Below are 23,325 nucleotides of genomic sequence, written 5' to 3'. Positions count from 1 at the left end.
TTCATACTAATGACGAGGTATTTGCCTGTGGACATCCGCATGAAATTCACAGAGACATTTGCTTGTGTGGGTTCCGTTCAAAGTTGCTGATTGTGTTCTACGTAATTACACGTTACCTCACGCGTGCTTAAAAATCCCCTCCTCCCCCGCAATGTAAGCAAAAACTTGCACGATTTCTTAACAAATTCGTATATGCATTTACAATCTCATGCATCGATTTAATTTAATTTTAAAGTTCATGTGTGGTTTTTAAAGACTGATTGATTTGAAAGGATATGGAAGGAAACGGTTGTAGCCGAATTTAAGGTACTATCGTGGAATGTGACTGGAGGGACTGAGTAAAACCATGAAAAATTCTTACAATACTTTGTATCTCAGCCAAAGTCACTCAGAAAATATTTGGCCAACATCCCGGGGCGAAGACAACATCAGAGAATTTAAATAAACTGCGATTCTAGGTACATAATACATCATCCCTCACAATAAAACTATATAATACATGTAACATATATTAAAAACAAAATGTATTTCGGAAATAGCTGCTGCACTATGTACCTCAGGGGCAAGGTTTGTCTCGGGTACATGGAAGTAAATATCCTATAAAGTGGTGAATAGATGGAATAATATTAATATAAATATTACGGACTAATAATTTTAAGCCTGTAGAGACCCTGGTTTTATCTGGTTCTTGGCACCATCGTACAGACATGTTGAGGAAGGAAGGTAGGTCATTAAGGCGACCAGCGGCGACATGATATTCTTAACGTGTTTAATGAAGTTCCCTTCGCGTTACGTAATGAGGAACAAACACTATCAGTCTGCAAAATGTCTACCACAAGGCTAGAAAGAGTGACAAAGCCCAGTTATTCACACAAATCAGGTTAAATGTTACGTTCCTTATTTCATAGGCTTAACGGCATCGTTATATTCCTGTACCCGTGTGTCCCCCCTAGTGACGTACATCTAATAGAATTTTTCGTTAAATATCATGACACCAGAGGCCACCAAATCATTCCGATGTTTTAATTTCCCAACACCCAATCATCGATAATTCAATGATGACAAATGTGCGAACATCTGAGGTGGGTGTAACAGGAATAGCCATTTAATGTAGGGTCCTGAAATGTTGTGAGTTAATAAAAGTAAATCTTCGAACATTGTTAAGTTTTTGTTGAAATATTTTTTGTGTAATGTAAAATAAGTCTTTGTCACGAAAAATCTGTACGTGGTTTTTCGGTCCGAAGGTGATAAATAACGTTTGGAGTTAGACCTTAATTTTTAGGGCGAAAAGTTATTGAAGTTTTGACATCTAAAAACGTGGTGACTGCAAAAAATTCCACGTGTTTAAACCTGGTAAAATGTACCTTAGCGGGAATATCTTTTACTCGATTTAAATTATACACAGTAATGGATCACTAAAAAGTTTAATTATTAATTCATAGTTCGTTATGGCCGCGCAGTATCGATTGAAGCTATTGAAGGAAAGAAGACGTCTTGAAAAATCTAACGAAATCACACGACCGTAGTAAAGTATATCTTTTACACGTATCCTTTGCAGACGTTTCTGCTAGTTGCAAGGTCCATTGTTTGGATGTCGTGTTCATTTGTCCGTCCGCACGTTTCAGTTCCAAAAATACTCAGCGGATTTGCACTGCCCTCTGTCGGCCGAAAATCACTGTGTTTCTTATAATCTACTACGTTTTATACTTTATATTAACCCGGAATTGAATATTATCGTGAAATAATTGTTATTCATAATTAAGATCTCGTCGAAATGCGTCTATCCAAAAGTGTTAATAGAACCTTTTTCTTACAACTCTATGGAACAGAGTTTTTTTCGGAAGCTAATAGTTTCTCAGATTGTCACTGATGGTACGCGAGCCAATGTTGAGTGGTACGCGAACTATGTAAGAAAATTAAAAATTAATATTGACATAAATAAGTTTTTCCCTGAACGCATTTGGTCAGTGGTACATTTAATGTGTTAAATTAGAATTAGTGGTACGCCAGCGAAAAATGATGAGAACCCCTGCCTTAAAGTTTTCTGATTAAAATTTGGTACGCGTTTCTAATCTCATCACATACTACCCTTCTTGATTTTATTACGTTAAAACAACCAAAATTTTTCCGGGGTCAGAATACGACGTATATGTGATTCATACATTACATGTAATAAATTTTGTGTAGTTAGTAAGCCTGAAATTTTATATTTTATTCCCTTAAATGGTTTCAACTGAGACACCTTAAGGTAATCGCTATTATGTAAGATATAGAACCAGGTTTTCAACCTGCGTATGAGAATTTTGTGAACCGTCCAGATACGAGCTGTTTACAGAAGTGAAAGTTAAGGTGGGTTGCGAACTCATTGTCACAGTCGATTCTTATCTTCGAAGAACGTGTTTTGGTGTTTCAGTTCAGTGCCCAAACTCGCGTTGTATATCCTGTTTGCGTTTTTAAATGTGTAATATTCGCATGTAACTATGGCATTGCATTGCTATTATTTCTTGCATGTCTGGATTAAAATATGATAAAATACAACACACGAAATGAAGATATAAAAATATTTAAGCTTATTTCACATTGTGACGTCGTGTGATCTTGTACATTTTTACCAACGTTACAGAGGAAAATATCTCTTTTATCTTCAGGATATAATTGAGTATGGTTGGGAAGTTTAACGGTAAACTAGGAAGATTTAGCCAAGAAGATGACCAATCAGATTTTAAGAATGGCGGTGAGTGGAACTTTACCCCTGGTAAGAAAAATATTATCAGTGGTAAAAGTTACGTAACTTATTACAGGTTGAGTCGTGTGATTCATATAAATAATACTTACTTGTTATTTGACTGTCTTGTGAATTGTTACCAGTACTCGTGAAGAAACTAAGTAAAACATAGGTTATCATAATGTTTCTGATAAAATACGTGATCGATGTGTTATCGAAATAAATCTGTGTTATGTTGTTACTTGTCATTTGACTTTGTATAAACTTTTAGGTCAGAGTGTATGTGATGAAACTGGTGGGTTGTGGTGAAGGTGTTGGGTTAGTATAGACAGTGACAGAAAATATTGTCCATAGGGCGTACATCATAGTGACACACATGCCTACATACGAATGTGTGCAAGAGAGACACTTTACTTGGGTGTAACCAATAGACCAAGGTGGGGCATACATTATGCCAGACTGTGAACTTCATGGTCTATTCCAAAATTAGTCACTGAAAAGCAAAAGTGACCTAAAACATTTTACTGATTTATCGGATGACTGTCTTTTAACAACCCACCAAATTTACCCCCCACCCCTTCTGGTTTAGGATACAGTGCGGTTAGAGGCTCATATGAAGGCAAAGCGTTTGAGTTAAATGAAAACCGAGCAATGTTAGAGACTGCAAGATTCTCAATAGGGAATCAATTCCACGCAGATAGTTACCAAAGCAATTATTTAGAAAAAAAACACCAAAAACTTGTATGATGACCGATTCCTAGGCCGGGATGTGAAACCAAATACTCTGGAATATGAAACAGGGTTATCAGTTATTCTCCCTACACGATTAGATGTTTGTCTTAACTGTGGTTCTATTAATTGTTAGACTCGTAGCAAACCGCTGTTATAGATTATATTAAATACAAAACTGTCCGTGTGTTTAAACGCCGTATTATAATATCTGTAAGATAGTGGAGGTAAAACTCCACGTATTTTTAAACTCAACACTGGATGGCAGTGAGATTTGCCCCTGGGATCGTGTTTTGGGCCCCAGCGCTGGACACACGATGACGAAGAGAGAGTGTTTGTTCCCACAGGGAATCGAATCCCGTCCTCTGGCTCGCGGATTGCCCTTATTATTAGGATGCCGTTCGTTAACGTCGACCAAGAGCTCAATTAAATGTCGAATGACATGTAAAGGGCATTCAATCAATCTTGTTTGATTTATTGGGTGATGGAATGGTTGAAATTAGTTGATTTATAGCCTGGTATTTCTCCTTACAGGTTAATTGTGTAGATGATTAAATACGCTTTTCATAGATGTCAACAGATTCATGTAAAACGTTGATCCGTGCATCGGTTATCGCTGTCGGTTTCAGGGCAGAGCCAGTAACTTGACCGCTCGAAAAATGCTAGAGGTTCACGATGACAAATTGGACGCGTAAATACGACGAAATTTGGATTGGACACAAGTGGCGTCCGAACGCTGCAGGAAGTTCCAAATAAACACTGATTTGTGCGATTTCAGGTTCTTACGTTGGCAAATATGATAATGGCTGTCTTCTGGACGGTTACGGAGTGCAGTCTGGTAGACGTATAACGACGTTACAGAGTAAATAGCCCTGACGATGGAGGCAGAAATCACTTCTGAAGCATCTATAAACTTATAAGAGAATACATGACGCAAAAATCCAGAAGACGGCCATAATCAAACATTAATTTAATTTGTTCTGTTGATTTACTGTCCTATGATTAACTCATTTAAAATTTTAAACGGCTGAACCTTGGTCTCTTATCGTAAGGGGAAAATATTGAATTCATATGAGGAAGATATTTAATATTAGACTTACAACTGAATACGGGGAAAATTACGTCAGAAGGAACTTCATAACTTGTACTCTTCACCAAATAGGCCTATTATTAGGGAGATTAAATTAATTAAGTTGAGGTGGGCGAGACGTGTAGCTCGCATGAAGTACGACGAGAACTTACAAAAAAAATTTTCAAAAACCGTGAGATGAATGAATACATGCCGCTTTGAGTACGCTTGCGTAGTCTGTATGAGAGGATAATATTAAAATGGGTCATAAAGAAAGAATTTGTAGGCGTGAAATGGCTTCAGAAGACTCAGTGTAGGGTCCAGTGACTGGCTGTTGTGAACATACTTAGGAGCCTTCGGGTTCCGTGCAACTCTTAACATTTTAATAGACTCTGGCCAATAGAATCAATTTCTATAATTCGTGCATGAGACAGTGGCGGTGTCGATAAAACGTCCGGATGTCATTTGTTCATCTTGAAGCTCACATTGTCTTTAAAGTTGTGTCTCCTCTCTGGCAAGGGCTGTTGGAATTAAAACATGATAAATATTGTGAATGATGTCGATTTTAATTTCCGTTTCTGCCGTGGAAAATAAAATGTCCCGAAGAAACTAATTTGATAATCTGTAATTGATATTCCGACGTTCCTGAGAGCATGAACACGTCATCAGATGCAGTTGTTGAAGTTCTGATATGCGTTCAGGTTGGCTTCTGGGCCCACTCACGCAGTTATCACGCAGGGTGCAAAGGGGTGGTTCTTAACTTTCAGTTTCCAGCAGCTGTCTGCACAGTTATTGTATTGTTAGGCCGCTGTTGCGGGGAGACTTGTTGCCTTGACAACAAAAAGGAAACAATCCTGTCATTGTGTTCGTTTCCATCACAACGCTGTGAAGTCAGTTGCATAGGGATTCTGGGAGTGTGAATGACCATCGGATTAATGCATGCAACTTATGGTTTTTTTGTGTGTGTGCGCGCAGGGTGTGTTGGCTTTGTTTTATCGTCTCTTCTTCTAAATAGGGCTGATGTGCGCGTATAGGTAATACCATGATAAAGAAAAACATATCATTATGTATAATTTACGTTTGCAAGTAAATGTTTTCGACACTGGTAATATGTCATAAATGATAGTAAAACGGGAAATTTTTTGTAAGACAGATATAAAAAGTGACCCAGTTAAAATTACAAAGTTATTACTTTTATGATTCATGTATTGAAGTAGAACATCGTATTTATAAGAGCTCTAATTACTAAAACGTAACTTTTGCACCAAGAATAAAATATTCAACTTTGTTTTTACCGTACCTGATTCCAAATTGCAACTGCCATCTCAGAATACATCAAACAAATTTAAACGATGAATTCTTCCGGGTCTAATTACGCGTTGTAATTCATTTTCTATAATTTCTTACAATCGAAATATGCTCTGGATTATAATACTGTTGTATATTCCTCGTATATTCTGCTGACCTTGGGGGCGAGTGGTTATCACTCTTTCGAAGGAATCGCGACTCGAATATTAATAATCCTTACTGATGTTTTTCCTGGTTTTTCAAATTTTCCTCAAAGCAAATTCTTGCAGATAGTTCGATTCCTCAAAACAGTCCTCAACCTTTTTCTTCAACATTTATTAAGATTCATAATTCACAATTATCCTGTCATTCGACACCGCGTATCCAGAAGACACGCAGTTGATAACGCGTCGTTTTATAAACCAGAAATTAAATCATTTTTAAAATATTTAAAATATTAAATGATGTTCTTTATCGAAATATTAGATTTACATTAGACCATCATTTTTCATGTTTCACGACATTAAATTAATATTAATATTTTAAATGTTAATTATTGTAATATTTTAATATTTAATAAGAATTTATTGTGATTAGACGGACAAGATTTAATATATACTTGTTATATCACAATATGACGCAACTTTACCATCTTATAAATCATTTTTGTTCCAGAACCTAACTGGTGTTTTTAGTATTTCTCAAATGTCAACATGATAATAAACCAAGACTGTACAGTGTTTGTTCTTTTTTATGTTCGCTTTCGAATGCATGAATGGACAGTGTGGATCTCCTCCTACCACTACAGACTTCCCCAATCATCATATATTCCAAAACGTATAAAAAGAAATATACATAATATGTGTTCGTTCATTCTTCAATATTTTTTGTCCTATATTCAAGATACGAGCTATTGTAGTCTGTGTGGTGATGAATGCATGTGGGCAGGTCCCGGGCGGGGGTGTCATTAGGGCACTGGTGGTCTGTAGGGCAGGTAAGGGCCGTGTCGTGTCACACGTGGCGTGCTGTGGTGAAGACACGCACAATGAATCTTATGTCTCCATTCGATTTAAACCTATTCTTTCGTTCTTTTTATCAGCAAAGGTTAGGTTACTCCGACTGCGTCAGTGATGAGGATATTGTTAAGTTCAACACTGAAAAATAATAATGCTATTAATACGCACGTAACAAAGATATCACGTTGTATTATATAATTCATTTCAATTGTTTGTGTAACGACGATCTGAAATGCGAGGTTACGTAGGTCCTTGTGTCCAATGGGAGGGTGATTATGAATGATGAAGTGGTCATAGCATATTTGAAGTTATTATTCCTGCGTTGATGTGGATCTGTTAAGTAAAACCACGAAACCTGTAGCAGACAACCGTTTCAAATTATAAAATACTATCTGAAGTTCCGATAAGCTACCATGAGTCTCAGTAAAGTCGGATTACCCTGATAGTAGGCTTATTAGGTCACGAATAGACTTTAATTTACGTGAACCCTTTGTTTGTATTATGTGAAATTTATATAATAGTATGAATTGTAAAAGTAAAGTTTGTCCCACTATACGCCATGTAGGCGTTTGGGGTGAGTGGAGGTATAGCTTCTCTCTTCCTTGACCTCGGCACTAGATGGGGGTGAGTGGTCAGCATCACGCCCCCGGCCGGCTTTACCCCCGGGAAAGGACCTCGGTACCCATTGTAGAGGAGGCTGGGTGGGCCCCAGAGGCTAGAGGAAAAATCCTCTGCCCCCGTCGGGGATCGAACCCCGGTCGTCCAGCCCGTAGCTAGTCACTATCCCGGCTCATAATAATATGTATTGTATTATTATTATTATTATTATTACTTTTTCTACGTCCTGTTGTCATCTGACTGTCTTAGGGATCCATTGAATGTAATGTGTAGATATTCTGAAGATTTTCATTGTGCAATTTTCCCATGCTCATGGTACATGTCTTCTATCATTCTCAATCTGTTTCTTTCGCTTTTGGGTGACAGACACAATTTCATAGTTATTTCTATTGGCGTATAGGTAGGAGATTGAAATTAGAAATATCCTTAGCTGATTGACACCAAATATACCCCGAATTTAATATCTTAATTTATGCAATTTTGATCTTTTAACGTTGGCGTCACCAAATTCCACGTTTCAAGGTCATGGAATTACGTCAACTCCGTTACTACGCGGCTAGAAGTCAACAGTACAGCATTTATAGCTTTGCTACACTGCAAGTTCTGAGCTGTCTTCACGGACCTGGTTTATATGACCTTGAAACACGCAGTTTGGTTCAGGCTGTCAAAAGACGCTCCTTACACGTGCGTCGTAAGTCGCAGTAAGCCTGTTAATGCCATGTTGAAACACAGAAACTCTAAATTGTGATTTTTATTTGTTGTGCTAATCGGGGTTTAGCCAGAGATGATGTCATAGCCGTGTATATCCTGTATTTTTTTTATATAATTACAAATGTATGAACTGAGGGAGGGAGGGGGGAAACGTGATGATTTGGCAGGTGTTGGTCCCTGTATGGATGAATAGGAAGGCCACCGCGTTCATGCGATGAGGTGACACATTGAAATGCTGTCATTATGTCAGTCGGAAACACCTGTATCCCCCCCTACCTATAAACCATTTCTACCTCCGGAGCCAACCAACCCTTCTGTCAAGTCCGGACAGACAGGTCGATCACACGTATCATCAGTCATTATTTCATTTGCACATTGTTCCAGAGATCTCATTACCAGAGCCTGTGGGTGTTCTGGTCGCTGACAGCCAGTGCACAGTAGTTCACTCTGGAGGCAAATGATTGCAACTGAGGTTCAGAAAAGTGTGACTTTTTTAAATGTAACCTGTGTTTTGTTTTGCTTATTTTCGTGGTAACGTACAATTTATATTGTTGGATAACCACACGTTGTCATTTGCTCTGGCCAGACACGTTTTTCTTCCATATTTTCAAATACAAAATAAATCGACAGTGCTTCTAAACGAGTTATGTCGTGCGTAACACGAAAAAGTTTGTACTCGACCCAGGGTATGATAAATGGTGTGATCGGTTATTAAAAAAACTGATCTCTTACGGTATCTTTGCTATCATGATGCTTATCTACTGTTTCAGAATATTCTTACGTGGATTTACAGATCATTAAACTTGTTATTAATCAGTTTTAACCATCATTCGATTGCTTTATCCTGCTTAGATCGAAAAAATATTATCCAAGCTGACAATCGAAAAGTGATGTTGTACTTTTTATGCAGTGGTTTAACCGAGTCCGGGTCTCCACTACCGATATGACCACTTATGTTATTGGAGACCACCCTGTATAAATAGTTGGATGCTGACCTAGTAATACATGTTACTGCCGTTCGTGTTTGATCTATCAGTTATCAACCATACGTGTTGAGTTAGCTGGTTTTTTTTTTCAGTCCGAATTGACAGAACGCATTTCTGGTGTCGAATTTTCGATCAAGTAGTCTGAGGGGGTGTTTGGGTGTTGTAAATTATTTAAACTGGAGTTAAAACTATCCAGGTACCATGAGCCAAACACGGTTCTGTACATCGGCTGTTAACTAGTAGTTATGTACGTTTCATTTAGAGTATGTCGTACTTCAGTTCCCCCACCCCAGCGTTTCTCCTCGTGTGAAATTTAGGGCGTCTGTGTTTATAAATCTTGTATTTTGAATGGTGGTAGTAGAAGGTTATGTTTTAATTTTTTTTTTTTTTTACTGTGTTAGTCTACATGTTGATGTCAATATTCTCTTGAATGCGACAGGCTTCGAAGTACAGACTGATAAAGAAGTTGGTGTTGTATTTGGAGATGTTGTAGGAAACGGGCTTCCATTGTTTATTGTTTTAAGTGTACAAGTTTACAGAGTTCGCAACCCTATCGCATTTCCTAGTCTTCTCAACTCCGCGTGGTCTTTGCACTCTGCAGAGTACAGTACGTTACGCTTTAGATGTGTCTAAGAAGTTTAATTTTCGTGGTTTAGCAAACAAAAAAGTATGACATAAAAAAGATTTTATTACGAGAGACCACATTATCGTCAATTTGACAATTAAAAATCTTTGAGAAATTTCGATCAGATCTTAGTTGCAATGTTGTCGGTCTACGCAAAAATAATAAAAATATCGCATTTAATTGTTTGAGATCAGTTTTATTTATACACGTGACGTTATACCAGAATGAATTACATTTTCCTAGTTTCACAAACGATGGGATTTGCATTCTAGGCTGCAACGCGATTGTGTAAATATTTCGACATGACAGCTCACGGACAAAATACTTCCCGTTTTCTCCCATGCTCCCATTTCTGATTCAATCTGTCTCTTTGTCAAGTTTTAAGGCTGTCGTGATCTGATCAGAACATTGTCTTTGTACGACACGGGACCCGGGAAAGTTGACGATTCTCGTAAACTGCTCTGAAAATTAAGCGTTGAATAATGAATTTCTTTTTAAATGTTGGCATAATATTAAAATGGATGTTGGGTGGAGTGCGCCAACTCTGAATGGCGCCCAGTGGCGGAATTCTTATATTGGCTGCATCAAAACTTTGTCTAGCCTGGTGAAGCTGTTAAAGATGAGATTTATTTTGGGATAGTTCTTTGTCCAAGTTTCAGTTGCTGAGAAGGGCTGTACATTTAGTTGATTTTTAATCTGATGATTGTTCTGCTTTTGTACGTATTGTGGTCTGATTTGGTGAGGTTTGTCGGAATTGTGAACTTAATTTTAAATAAGCTGTTATTTTGACGAGCTTTGTATTTTGAATATTTAAAAATTTGTATGAAAAATTTTAGTACTATATAAAAATAAGGATATTTCATTTAAAAGAGTTTTTTGACTTCTTCTTTTCTCCGAATAATTAAATCTATAGTCTGTACATAGGTTAGTAGTGTAACATCCACATTAATAATTACACGCATCTGTGATGTTCCATTCCATATTCACTACACAGCCCAAGAACAGTGCGTAATTTGAACATTTCTCATCGATTAAATATTTTTAATATTTAAGATACAAGAAAATACCGAATCAAATTGAAAAGTGAATACAGATTGTCAAAATATTTATTACAATGATTAAATACATCGCATTTATGTGTCTATTAACATCGAATATTTTTAAATATAACTCAAAAACTTGGTAGTTTAAAAGATAATTTCAGTCTAAATTAATATAATTTTGATCGACTTTTGTGAGTGTGCGTAATGTCACAGACTTCAAGGGCTGCGGGTTTTAAACCCGGTTGGGGTATATAATATTGTTTGCTTTGAGTGTGTGCTATATAATGTCTTAACCGTGCAGGTTTTGCTGATCTGTTGTCAAGAGTTCCTCACGTGTGTCTGAAATAACAACCAAAGAGCCAATCATTTCTCGTGATGGAATAGAATTCAAGCCTTCTGGTTGGACATAGTTGAAGTGAAGTTGAGTACGTCGAGACTATAGGAGGATGTGGGTTTGATAGTGAACAAATGCGAGAGTTCGTAGAATTGAAAGGATGGGATAGGACGGGGGTCTGACTGTTGATTAGTGAGTGAGGACTCAGTGTCAAGCTGCTTGCAACATTTGATCCAGTTTAAAATAAATCTGTACTAGTGTTCTTGTCTGTGAGAACGATGTGTTGGTTCTGTCATTCAAGTCATCATCATTATGACGTCGGCTATGGACAACGATAATTGTGAACATCGTGTCTGTACACGGAATGAAGAAGAAATGGGATATTGTCTTATTTGTATGTATCTAACTGTATTACCAGCAGATCCATCTAGCGGTAAGTGTAAATATTACACACCGTATATTTCGCTTTTGAAGACACCATTTTGCAGTGCCTCTGTGAGAAAGGTCCTTAGTTAAACCTAAAACTTCTTTACGATGGTGAAGAGTCATTTGAATAAAAATTTCCTTGGATATTATCCATCGTCTAGTAAAATATTATATTTTATATTTTACTAGACGATGGATAATATCCAAGGAAATTTTTATTCAAATGGTCCTTAATTAAAGCAGGACTGTAATTGAATCTATTGATCGTAATTACACTAATTTCGAATAAAGCGACACCGATGTTCTGTGGCGAACCTCAGAAGAATTATATTAGTGTAAGTGTCGTGCATGTGCTTGATTGTGGTGGACCTACGATGGATGTTTTCGTCTTTGGTTGGGTACGCCCTTCCCTGGAAAAGAAGTAATGACCGCAGGAAGTGAGGACCTGTAGGGATAGCCTGCAACATTTTTAACTGAGACCCTAAAACGAAGAATCCACTCAGGAGACCGAGATGAAAATGCAAAGATTTTTTTTTGTACAGATCTCGGATAAATATTTTGTGAACGTTTGAATATGATCGAACTGTTTGAGGATAGGATTTACGCTTTTGTTGTAACGGTGACGAAACTTTGTTTTTCATAAGTACATAGACTTCATATTTTAGATGCATCATCGTATGTCGCTCGGTAAAAACCATACCACGAGTCTAGCTAGTCATCTAGTTACCTCATTAGTCACTCGGTCAATAGTCATTTAGTTAGTTGTCATCTGAGTTGTTATGCCGTGTAGTGTGGTAAAAGTTTTCCGACGTTTCGGAGGTAATTGATGCCTCTGTCATTACGGTGAAGAGTCTTCGAGTTACAACCCAGAAGACGGTCATCTTCATACTCGCTACCATCAGAACCTGAAATCCTAGATAGACTGTTAGTTAGTCTGTTAATCAGTTCGTTCCTCAGTTATTTTATCAGTTGAGTAGTCCATCACGTGGCTAATTTTCTATTCAGCTGCACAGACTCTACCTGGAAGTTTTGAAAAATTCACCGTAGAATACAATTTAAATGCCTGTTTCTTGCAAACTATTTGTCCTTTTCTCGGGCCTGTACAGAGGCCACGTGGGTTTATTACAATAAAAATATATTACTTCCCCTCTGATTTGTAGGGTTGAAGTAAGAAGAATAATACAAATCCTGAAAACTGAACTTAGGTACCACTGGTTGACATAGGTTCACTGCCCGCAGCACATCATCCTTCTACTCCATGGTCATGACACTGGTTTTTCACTTAGTTGGTTCATCAGAAATACATCGTTTTTATAGGCCCTGAACTTTCATTGTATTGCCACCAAAATCTCGCTATTCGAACTAACCTGTGCCAATCTAAACAGGTTTATGTCTTGAAAAATGTTCCAAAGATTCGTTTTAATATTATCGTATTTACATCAAGGTCTCTCAGTCTCATCCCAAATGATTTTTGACCAAAATTCTGTATGATTTGTGTCTTGCATTCTGGTGAAACTTTTGTACTACGTAATATCGTTTGGTACATCATTGCAGGCAGAATGTCTAACATCCCGCGGACCGCGTAGTCCATATTGAATTTCTGGAAGACAGAACTGCATCAGAGAATTAACTTCCATTTTAACTTCCTGATTACCGAAAATTAACTCTGTAGTTTTATTTTACACTTTTAACATTCTTTTGTGTTTATGCTGCAAGAGACTTGTGGAAGTTGCAATAACGCCAAAATCTCTTTGAACAACTTTGGCGCTAGCATATTACAATGCGAAAAGAAATTGTTCATCAAAATTTGTTTTCTTATTTATTTATTTATTTGATCTGTGTTTATTTAACGACGCTGTCTGTAGCACCGATTCTGTAGTGTCGATTGACAGGATGATTAATTAATTAATTGGAAAATATATGGATCTCTACTTTTTGTATAATGAAGATTTTCTCTTGCTGTATAAATTTTCCAGTTAATCGTACCCACTCATCTGATGAGCTGTTCAGCTGATACCGTGTCGTTACATAAACATGTTACAAATGCGTAACTTCCGTCTGGCTATTTGATAAGCTTGAGGCAAAGGCACGGGGCAATTCAAACAAACTGCATCCGCCAGATTGGTACCATAAGACGCTCCGCAGAAGCAGCCACAAACTCACAACATAACTGAAGGGACCGATTCGCTGTCGGAATCAGAAGATGAGAAGGAAAGAAACAGAAAGAAAGTAATGGACGAAAGAAAAATAAAGACAGTCGAAGCTCTGCTGACGTTCCTATCGATTGGTTATTGTTAGCCTGTAACAGGTCCTCCTCATGAGAAGATGAAAGTCGAGAGAGTTGGCAGACCGCTACGGGACAGCCCAGCTTCACACGAGTATCACATTCACATGTTGATCCAGCTCCTTCTCATCCTGTATCATGACGTCAAAATAGAATGATGACGTCACGAAAACTTGTGCAAGCTTTGTCATGTGTCTGTAGGCTGTACCCACGTTTAAAGTCACATCTTTTTTTATTATAAACAATATAAGTTGATCGGGAGTTTTTGCGGTATTTTCTCATGAAATTTCCTCCGCGTGTGTGCATTGGATTAATGACGTTTGAAAGCAAGAACTGTACCGAGAATTGCAGAGACAAAATACATCTGTCTACCGAGTAGACGTATCGTAGTATAGGATCTGTCTTGTAAAGTCACTAGTTACTCGACTTGTAAAATATTACCAGTAGACTTTGAACCTGGTGGTGTTGACAACAGCCGGTCACTGGCCCATGTCCTGAACCACTTACATTACAACGGCCAGTCAAAGGCCCATGTCCTGAACCAGTTACATTACAACAGCCAGTCACAGGCCCATGTCCTGAACCAGTTACATTACAACGGTCAGTCACAGGCCCATGTCCTGAACCACTTACATTACAACAGCCAGTCACAGGCCCATGTCCTGAACCAGTTACATTACAACAGTCAGTCACAGGCCCATGTCCTGAACCACTTACATTACAACAGCTAGTTACAGGCCCATGTCCTGAACCACTTATTTTACAACAGCCAGACACAGGCCCATGTCCTGAACCACTTACATTACAACAGCTAGTTACAGGCCCATGTCCTGAACCACTTATTTTACAACAGTCAGTCACAGGCCCATGTCCTGAACCACTTACATTACAACAGCTAGTTACAGGCCCATGTCCTGAACCACTTATTTTACAACAGCCAGACACAGGCCCATGTCCTGAACCAGTTACATTACAACAGCTAGTTACAGGCCCATGTCCTGAACCACTTACATTACAACGGTCAGTCACAAGCCCATGTCCTGAGCCACTTACATTACAACGGCCAGTCACAGGCCCATGTCCTGAACCACTTGCATTACAACAGCTAGTCACAGGCCCATGTCCTGAACCACTTGCATTACAACAGCTAGTCACAGGCCCATGTCCTGAACCACTTGCATTACAACAGCTAGTTACAGGCCCATGTCCTGAACCACTTGCATTACAACAGCTAGTCACAGGCCCATGTCCTGAACCAGTTGAAACGAGGCCGACCCTCTACTATTTTATCTGCTGCTCATAAGATTTCTATCTTTTTGTTTGAATAGTTTATGTGAAATTGACTGTAAATCAGCCCTGATATTTTTCAATTTTTATTTGATTGTTTCTTTCTTTCTTTCTTGTTAATGTTATTTTCTTCTTCCTTTATATTCTTTGTGTGACATAGAATTTATTTACAGTGGTCAGAAAAATATGTCTTCATTCGTAGATAATCAACAGGTTCCTTACAGATATTTATAATTGACTCAAAGTGCTGGGTTCGAATCTGATTCCCAGGCTAAGCTGAAGATAGATGTCATAATATAAGTAGCTCGTGTTCTGTTGTCATTTGTTTGAAATTGGGAATCTTGTGCGCTGGAGAATGTCCGAGGATTTAGATACTTCGCATGTTAACTCTCCTCTGTTCTTTCCTCTTGACCGTGTAGTAGCCTAAACTGTTATTCTACCTACAATTTACTTACGTTCTGGGGTATTTGCGCTTGGATCTGTGTAAGATTCTTCCCAGTCCATCGTGCATATTAGGTTATCAAACGATGATCTTTTAACCGAAGGCTTTATTTAGTTGGAATTAGTTGGGAATCTGGTGAATTATGAACAGGCTATATAAGAATTTAGTAGAAAATGTTCGTAGTATATTTTACGGTAGACTTAACCCGGACAGACACAGAAAGAACACGGACAGTCCCCGGAATAATCGGTAACGTGAACGAGATTTGAACCGCGTATCCATTGCACACGTAAAATGTGCTTGTATTTTGATAGAAATAATACTACTTGGATCTTTTACTACAGGAAATATGTGTATTTTTCTCAGATGACATTGACTGTCAACTGTTCTGTAATAACCACTTTGAAGCCCGTTAATAAATCCACTTTGACAATACATACCTGTATTAAAGCCCATTTGTATAGACCGTAGTCGGAACGAACGAACATGTGACGCTGGCCGGATACTTGATAACAACACACATGTGTCGCGGGTAGCAGAAGGAGGATGTCGTTAAACTATATCGTTTATACGGAGCACAGCCAATAATAATGATGATGAAATGGTTTAGTTTAATGTTTTCGGGGAAGTTCTGAACATATATACATTTTACAGATATTTATAAATACATAGTAAAAGAAATATAAGCATTATTTGTGTACGTTAAAGTAATAAGTGAGAGTTCACTCCCCCGCAGTGTGTGAAAGTTGTCGCGTTACTTCGATGTGGTGGGAGGGAAAAATAATATTTCCTGTCTTCTTAGTTTCCAGCCCTGGCGGGATGGGAGACTTGATGGAAAATTTTCTTTCACAGATTCGAGGAACTCTTTTCCTTCGGAACACTTTTATTGAGAATCACCTGCAAGTCCTTTAATTCAGTTGACACACGTGTGTAATGTTTACAATAAGTGACAGATTATCCATGTCATTTTAGTGTTTCTTTAAACACAAATTGAAAATTTAAATACTTAACATATTTTCATAAGATAGTGTAATTGCGTCATATTGTGAATATTATATCAATTAATTATTTTAATCCTTCTGATCACAATATAATTTTATTTAAATTTCTTATAATTAAGATAATAAAATATCATTCATGTTCCTTATCGATTGATCGATTTACATTTCGGAACATTTACTTCTGGACATATCGGGACACTCACTCCTACATCTTTGGTATGTTTTATATTTATTTTTATATTGATATTTTCTAACTATAATTTATATATTTTGCATTTTATTCTCTATAATTCTATAAATTCTTTCAAATTCTTTAGTGTTTCTTTCAATCATTTACTTACAGGCCGATATGTACATCTAATAACATTTAAGAAAAACAACACCTTCGCCCAAATATGGAAAAACAAATGTAATGAAACATCACCAAAAAACTACAGAAATCATAATTGAGTTTTAAGCTCTTAGATATATTTTACACCTGATGATGGTTTTATAAAAACTGAAACATGTTGTGTAAATGTTCCGAAATGTAAATCGATCAATCGATAAGGAACATGAATGATATTTTATTATCTTAATTATAAGAAATTTTAAATAAAATTATATTGTGATCAGACGGATTAAAATAAAATAATTGATATTTTCGTAACATGTGAGTGTATGACACCGGATATAATAAAGATTTTCGTGGCTTTACTCAGTTCCTCTAGGCACACATGACACAGCCACTAATTTGTTCGTTCGTTGGGGGACATAAGGCTGTTTTATTTTTAGAGCGCTAGACATCGGGTGTCGATTGCATATTAAGGGGTTTCCTGCCTGTAAGTTGCCACGTCTGGTCGCATTTTGTGTGTCTTCGGATGTTCGCTCATTTTATTGGCAAACGAAATTTAATAGGTTTCTTCCTGTGTTTGCTTATGTAGATGACTGACATTCGTATGAAATTTATGCCTCTGAATATTAAGGTAATGCCTCCACACCAAGCTGGTGTGTTGTACTTGTGTTGTACTTGTTCAACAAACGTTATTGTGTTTCTGCCTTGGCATTTTCGTTCATATTTTGGGAACTTTGTGTTGTAACCGGCACGAGTTGAAATTCTGCTAGTGATATTCGAGAATTTTTCCTTCAACTATCCAGAGTCAATAAATAAACGTTTACAAAGTGAGTGCAGAAGGGGGGGGGCTGCATTATAAAATAGGTTGTTAGCTGTGAACCTTTCAGATTTCCGAACTAAAATTTTGATTGCATTTCTTACCTCCCCCATGCGTCCAGGTAAACCCAGGAACAGGTGTACGTATAGTTACCATTGGGCTTTGAGGGATTAAATGTCTCAGGAGAGGGTCCAATAACGTGCTTTTGTGACGATGGTTATGAACACTCGTGTTCCATAAGAACAAAGGGATTTTCGAGGAAGTAGTCGATTAGCCAACCACTTGTTCAGTTATTGACAGTCAGTTAATCATTCAGCCTATCGCATTAGTTACTAAGTTGGTTAATCACTAAAAGACTTCATTTCGTCTGGCAATTAGACATCTGAAGCTCGAAGTTGACCATTCGGAAACGTAATAAAATTGTGCGTAACACCACATCCACGCCCCAATTATTTCATGATTTTCCTTTGGTGTTTTGACGTATGTACATGGAAAGAGTGTACTGGCATAACCATATTTATCAGCCGAAGCAAGGGATATGTTGTGAATTTCATGGAGACAAGTCAACACGTTTTGAGTGTCAGAATATTTCAGAATATGAATATAATAGCCACTAAACTCATGTAGGATAGTCCTTCTTGACAAGTTCTACTCACTCAGCTGATCAAGAACGTCTTCGTGTTTCAAGGAGTCCGAAGGTTCGTTGTTTTAAATTTTTCGTAATTTGTACGGACATGGAAGGCCACATTTCTTCTTCAACAACAGCATGGCTTTCGTTTGTTTTCCGATCAGCTCTTGTGGTGTTTCAGACCCTTCTTATGGTGATGTTATGCGTCTGTCCTGCTGTGGCGGGAATTGCCTTTACCCCCCCCCCTCCCTAATTCCCCTCCCCATGGTCGCCCCTCGTCGGTTTCATTTTCCCTTCTAGAGCAAGCCGGTTTGGAGGCAAAGTGAATGCACTGGAAGGTTCCGGAAACGGAAGTTGCAGCGAAGTAGGGGGCGAGAAGGAAAGAGGGGTGTGTTGGTGGGAGCGTTCTGACCATCCGGTGTTCGTGTTTTAATTGCTGGAGACTGATTAGATGATGTGTTGTTTTGAATGCAAGTGTTAGGCCTTGGACGTCTTCTAGTTCTAACTAAATGGCCTGTGCCGACTCATTTCTCAGTAATAGTAAATGTGTTTGTGCTCGTAGATTGAATGCTTTGATCAGGACGATACGGTTATAAGAATCCACAGAAAAAACTTTATTAAATATCGTGGCATGATCAGGATTTGAGTCAACAAGACTTGCACGGCTCCCGGTCAAAGACTTCAAGCAGCACATATGTGTGTCTGTTTATATATAAAGTACAGACGAATACATATTTTCTGTACAATTTCTGGAGACAAAATTTTAAGAATTGTCTCGAACTGCAGGTTTTATCTGTGATGAAATTTGTGGACATTCAATCACAGATTTGGTTCGCGTCTCCACTAATTCGCTGCTTAAATCTTTTGTATTTGTGCCGTCTAACACCTTTTGGACAGACGGACTCACACATATTTTCTCATTTAATTAACTCCGTGGAAACGTTGATAGTAGTTCATCTGGTCAAACAGTTATCATCCTTTTTATATTTATTACACTGTAATTGTTCTTATGGGTTGTGACGATGTATGGACTTAGAGCTTGATAACGTTTTGTAGAAATATACCACCTCCATCTTCAGATCACGGAAGCCCTGAAAATGGAGGTGGTATGTTCCTTTTAAACGTTGGTATCCACCGACACGTCTTCACAGAATTATTCTGTTTACAGTACCCACCATCGGGTCCTATCCTTAGCCACTAAAATCCATTTCACATCCGCACACTCGCGTTAACTCAAGACACTTTTTAATATTATTCTCCCATCTGTGCCTGAAAATAGATATTGCCAAGTCCTGTGTTCCCTTAAACTTTTCCCGGTTGAAATATTTACGAAAGTCTCGCCACCTCCCTGTGCATCCTACGTGCCTTACCAATCTGAACTTCCTTGATTTTGTCTTACTAGTAATACTTTGCGTAGAATACAAATCAAAATATGTCGGCAAACTTACGCGTCCCAATAACACTTGTCCTTGGTGAACGAACTGTCTCAGTTACAATAGACAGATAATGTACGTTAGGCGTTTAAATAACCTTTATCGTGGCTGTACAATTTTTTTTTTTACAAAAACTTATGGGGTGGGGGGTTGAGAAAGGAACTTGTTTATAACATGGGTGGATTCCATTGTATTAAGGCAGATTTTTTGGGATAGATTCACCTCCTACCCTTCTATACGGAAAAAAAGTGTATAAACCAGAAAAGTAACAAACAATAAAGGAGAAAGAAGGATGGAAAAGAATGTAAAGTTTTTTAAAATTCCCCACAGCCCAGAAGTCATTATTGCAACCCCCTCTGTATTTATACTGAAACCATTTACGGCGGAAGATCTAGATGATACGTGTAACAATGGCTTTAGTATCTGATCTGTTCCGTACTCATTGCAATAAACAACACATATTATGATACTGTTTTGTGTAGATACGGTATTTTCTAATCGGTACACCCAGCGTTTCCTTCTTGGTCCCTGCCTCTCTCTCGCTGTATGTCAGACAGAAATCATGTAACGTGGAGGGCGAATATTGTCGTTTAAGTAATGCTTGCCGTTGTTAGCGAGTCCTTGCAGGTGACATGTCTTAAACTATTCATGAACACAACAGTGCGCCAGTAATCAATTTTATATGTTACTTGTATCACAAATTATATACGTATAAATGCACAGAATGAAATAGCATATGTTAATTTAATTAATTTAATACGTATCATACTTATAATGACAGACACTTCAGGCACGTTACTAAGTACCTTTATTAATTATAAAACTTGTTCGTTCTTGAATACAAACTGTCCATGAATGCACCAACCAAGTTTAATGCCTTATTTCACCTGAAATACGAGGTATAAACATCTCATTCACATCAGCGTCGCAAGCCAATTATTTTACGATGTGTATAACTTCGACCTCTCGCAATTTTATCTCAAAGTTTAACACCGCATTTTGGATCGTGTTTTTGCGAAATTTTTCGACGAGGTTTAAAAATGCGTCCCTCTCCGCTCAGACTTTGGCCCCAAACGCTTTTCTGACCTTTTATGGGTTTCCAGATGATCGAATGTAGTATTCGTTGATTAATATTCACTGCTCGGTACTGTACAATTTCGGACATAAACAAACGGCTTAAACACTATAGGGTATCAGCAAAGTTCATTCAGATTATAACTCGGTGTGTACATTTAGGGCTACTCTGTACTGTGGACACGTAGTTAGATGTTAACCATGGTTTTAGCGTAGACCTAGAAGTGATGTGTTAGTTATTTGTTAATAGGTTCAGAGCAAATCTGTCGTGTTCATTATCATACTGTTTTATGGCTACGTGCATTGTTTTGATTGTCCATTCCTCCATTCACAGTCTTTCCTCTTCTCTAATTGTTTTTCTATTTCTTCCTTTCCTTTCGTCTGTTTATCTGTCTTGTTGGTTACATTATCCCTGTCTTTTATATTTTTGTTTAATTTCCTCCTTTCTGTCGCCACTCCTTTCTCCCTACTTATCTTATTTTTTCTTTATTCTTTGTTTCGTTTTTTACGCATTTCTCTCTCTGTTTCCTTGATTCGTTATTAATTCCTTCAATTTCTCTGTTTCTCACTCTGCTAACAAAGACGTTGTTGACTGCACAAATCTGTACTTTTTATTCTATTTGCATAACGCAGGTAAACATGAAAATACAAGGACACATGCATCGTTCTTGCACTGGCACGGTTATACATCCTACAATATGGCGTAGGGCGCAAGACGACCTGTCGACCGCGGAATTAAAAATCAAAATATATTGCCAAACGGCACTGTAATATGGTGTAGCCTTAATAGCCACGGGGATTGAGCCAGGTGGAGCTACGATGGGGTAAATATCCCTCCGCTGTTATTCCCGACATGGAGATGAGAAGGTATTGTTTTTCTACGTAATAATGAAACTGTTGGGTCTTCTATCAGCAGAGATGCTGGATGAAGAGAGATGAGCATTGAAGGGTTGTTCATCCAGCTATAAAAAGATGTGAACAGGCTATGTTATCATTATCAACCAGTAGCATTTCGTCTTCCAAGTCTGTCTGCAGTAACATTGACCTGAATCTTCTCGTTACAAGGTGTTTATTCCGTTTTGGGCCTGACTGTACGTTAACTAGGACCTCAGATTCCCTGAAGCCTCTGACGACAGCGCCACCAACCAGGAAAACCCCTTTGATAACTAATTAGTACTCCCCTCACCCATCGTGATGCTTTGCTCAACGTCTCCACCCCTCGTGCTTTTCAGATAGCCTAGCTATTCCCTTTCGATCTGTAAACCACTTTTACCCCCCACCCCCCGCCTTTCTCTTCTAGTTTCAAACCTCATACCATCCAATTCTAGTTCCAAACGAACGAATCCTTTCGATATCGAAAACGAAGTTCAAATTAACATCCTCTTCCTTCCTATGTCTCTAGTTCTACTGATTATCAACAGAGAGCAGCAAAACCAATGCTTCATCTCTTCTCCTTTTCCACACACCACCTTCGCCCATCCGACCATCATCCTTCGCTTTATTCTCCTTTTCTCCGCAACACTGCGCCACTGTCAACCATAAAGCCTTTGTCATCGTAATTATTATTAGTACAGTCAAAGAGAAGAGGAAATAGATTATTAATGGCACTGCTTAACAGAGATCATGCGACTTGTTTTGAGAAAATTGATCTGGCAGCTGGAGAGGCAGAGGACGTAAGTCTGCAATTGGATCTTCTCAATACGTCCAGAGAAAGTTGAAGAACGTGACAAATCAGCGTTCTGAGTATCCGGAAATAGCGGTAGGACACAAGAAATACACATAAAAAATTTCGTTTTAAAACTCAAGTTAACATCTTATTTATAAAACCTAACAGTAGGTGGGAATCGAAGTTGATAATTTGCTTAATTAATCACAGGGATATGAAGACGTGTGGAGGGGATTTGAGGATAGCTCCACGCGTTGTTAACCTCGACACTAGGTGGACGTCAGCATTACGCTAAACCCACAGGAAGAATCCCCGGTAATCATTTAATTCGTTCTATTAATGACGACGAAGAAAGTATCTAGGAAAGGTAATACTGAAATTAAGATGTCGACGGGGCTGAACTGCTAAGGGCTTTTGTACGAGTCGTCGGGATCCGTAAAGGGTTGGAATTCCTTGACCAAGTGAATAATTATCTTGTGCCTGGGGTAGACCGGATTAAACAGGTAGAGTAGACGCTTATGTAATCGGAAATTAAGTCTGAGTAACGTACCAGACTGCGATTATTTCAGACATGAAAGAGACTTCTCACAATAGATTGCTGGGAATTATTAATGTCAGTTGCAAATTACAATTCTATTCTTCCATAAGTTCTGAAGTCCCTTACTCTTTATAATAGTCAGTTACTGGCGTGTCAGAGTTGCTGAAGTTACGAGAAACCTGCCCGTGGTCAGAGGGTTAATTGGCGTTACACCTATTTTATGTTCAACTCGGCTTCTCTCACATTCAATCG

At 38.1% G+C, this 23,325-nt stretch overlaps 1 protein-coding gene across 8 annotated transcripts in view; it reads left to right on the top strand.

The window, feature by feature from the left end:
- The window catches only part of ct (homeobox protein, cut), a 298,644-nt gene that overhangs the window by 102,603 nt on the left and 172,716 nt on the right, over positions 1-23,325 (top strand). Inside the window, exon 1 of one of the 8 annotated variants that reach the window (XM_087357946.1) lies at positions 5,409-5,557. The exons of 6 other annotated variants lie outside the window; for them this stretch is intronic. Coding sequence is in view for 1 of the 2 variants with exons in the window: in XM_087357935.1 (XP_087214061.1) it covers positions 11,508-11,537 (30 nt within the window). In the remaining variant the exon portion in view is untranslated. Of the gene's footprint in view, positions 1-5,408; positions 5,558-11,381; positions 11,538-23,325 lie in introns of those variants that run through there. One more of the 8 variants, XM_087357935.1, reaches the window with a different exon arrangement.

The sequence above is a fragment of the Zootermopsis nevadensis genome, unplaced genomic scaffold (assembly GCF_977971745.1).
Source record: "Zootermopsis nevadensis isolate Lab colony 2312 unplaced genomic scaffold, Znev_1.0 Znev_ptg000002l, whole genome shotgun sequence".
Lineage (NCBI taxonomy): Eukaryota > Metazoa > Arthropoda > Insecta > Blattodea > Termopsidae > Zootermopsis > Zootermopsis nevadensis.
This window is presented reverse-complemented; position numbering and strand designations above follow the sequence as displayed.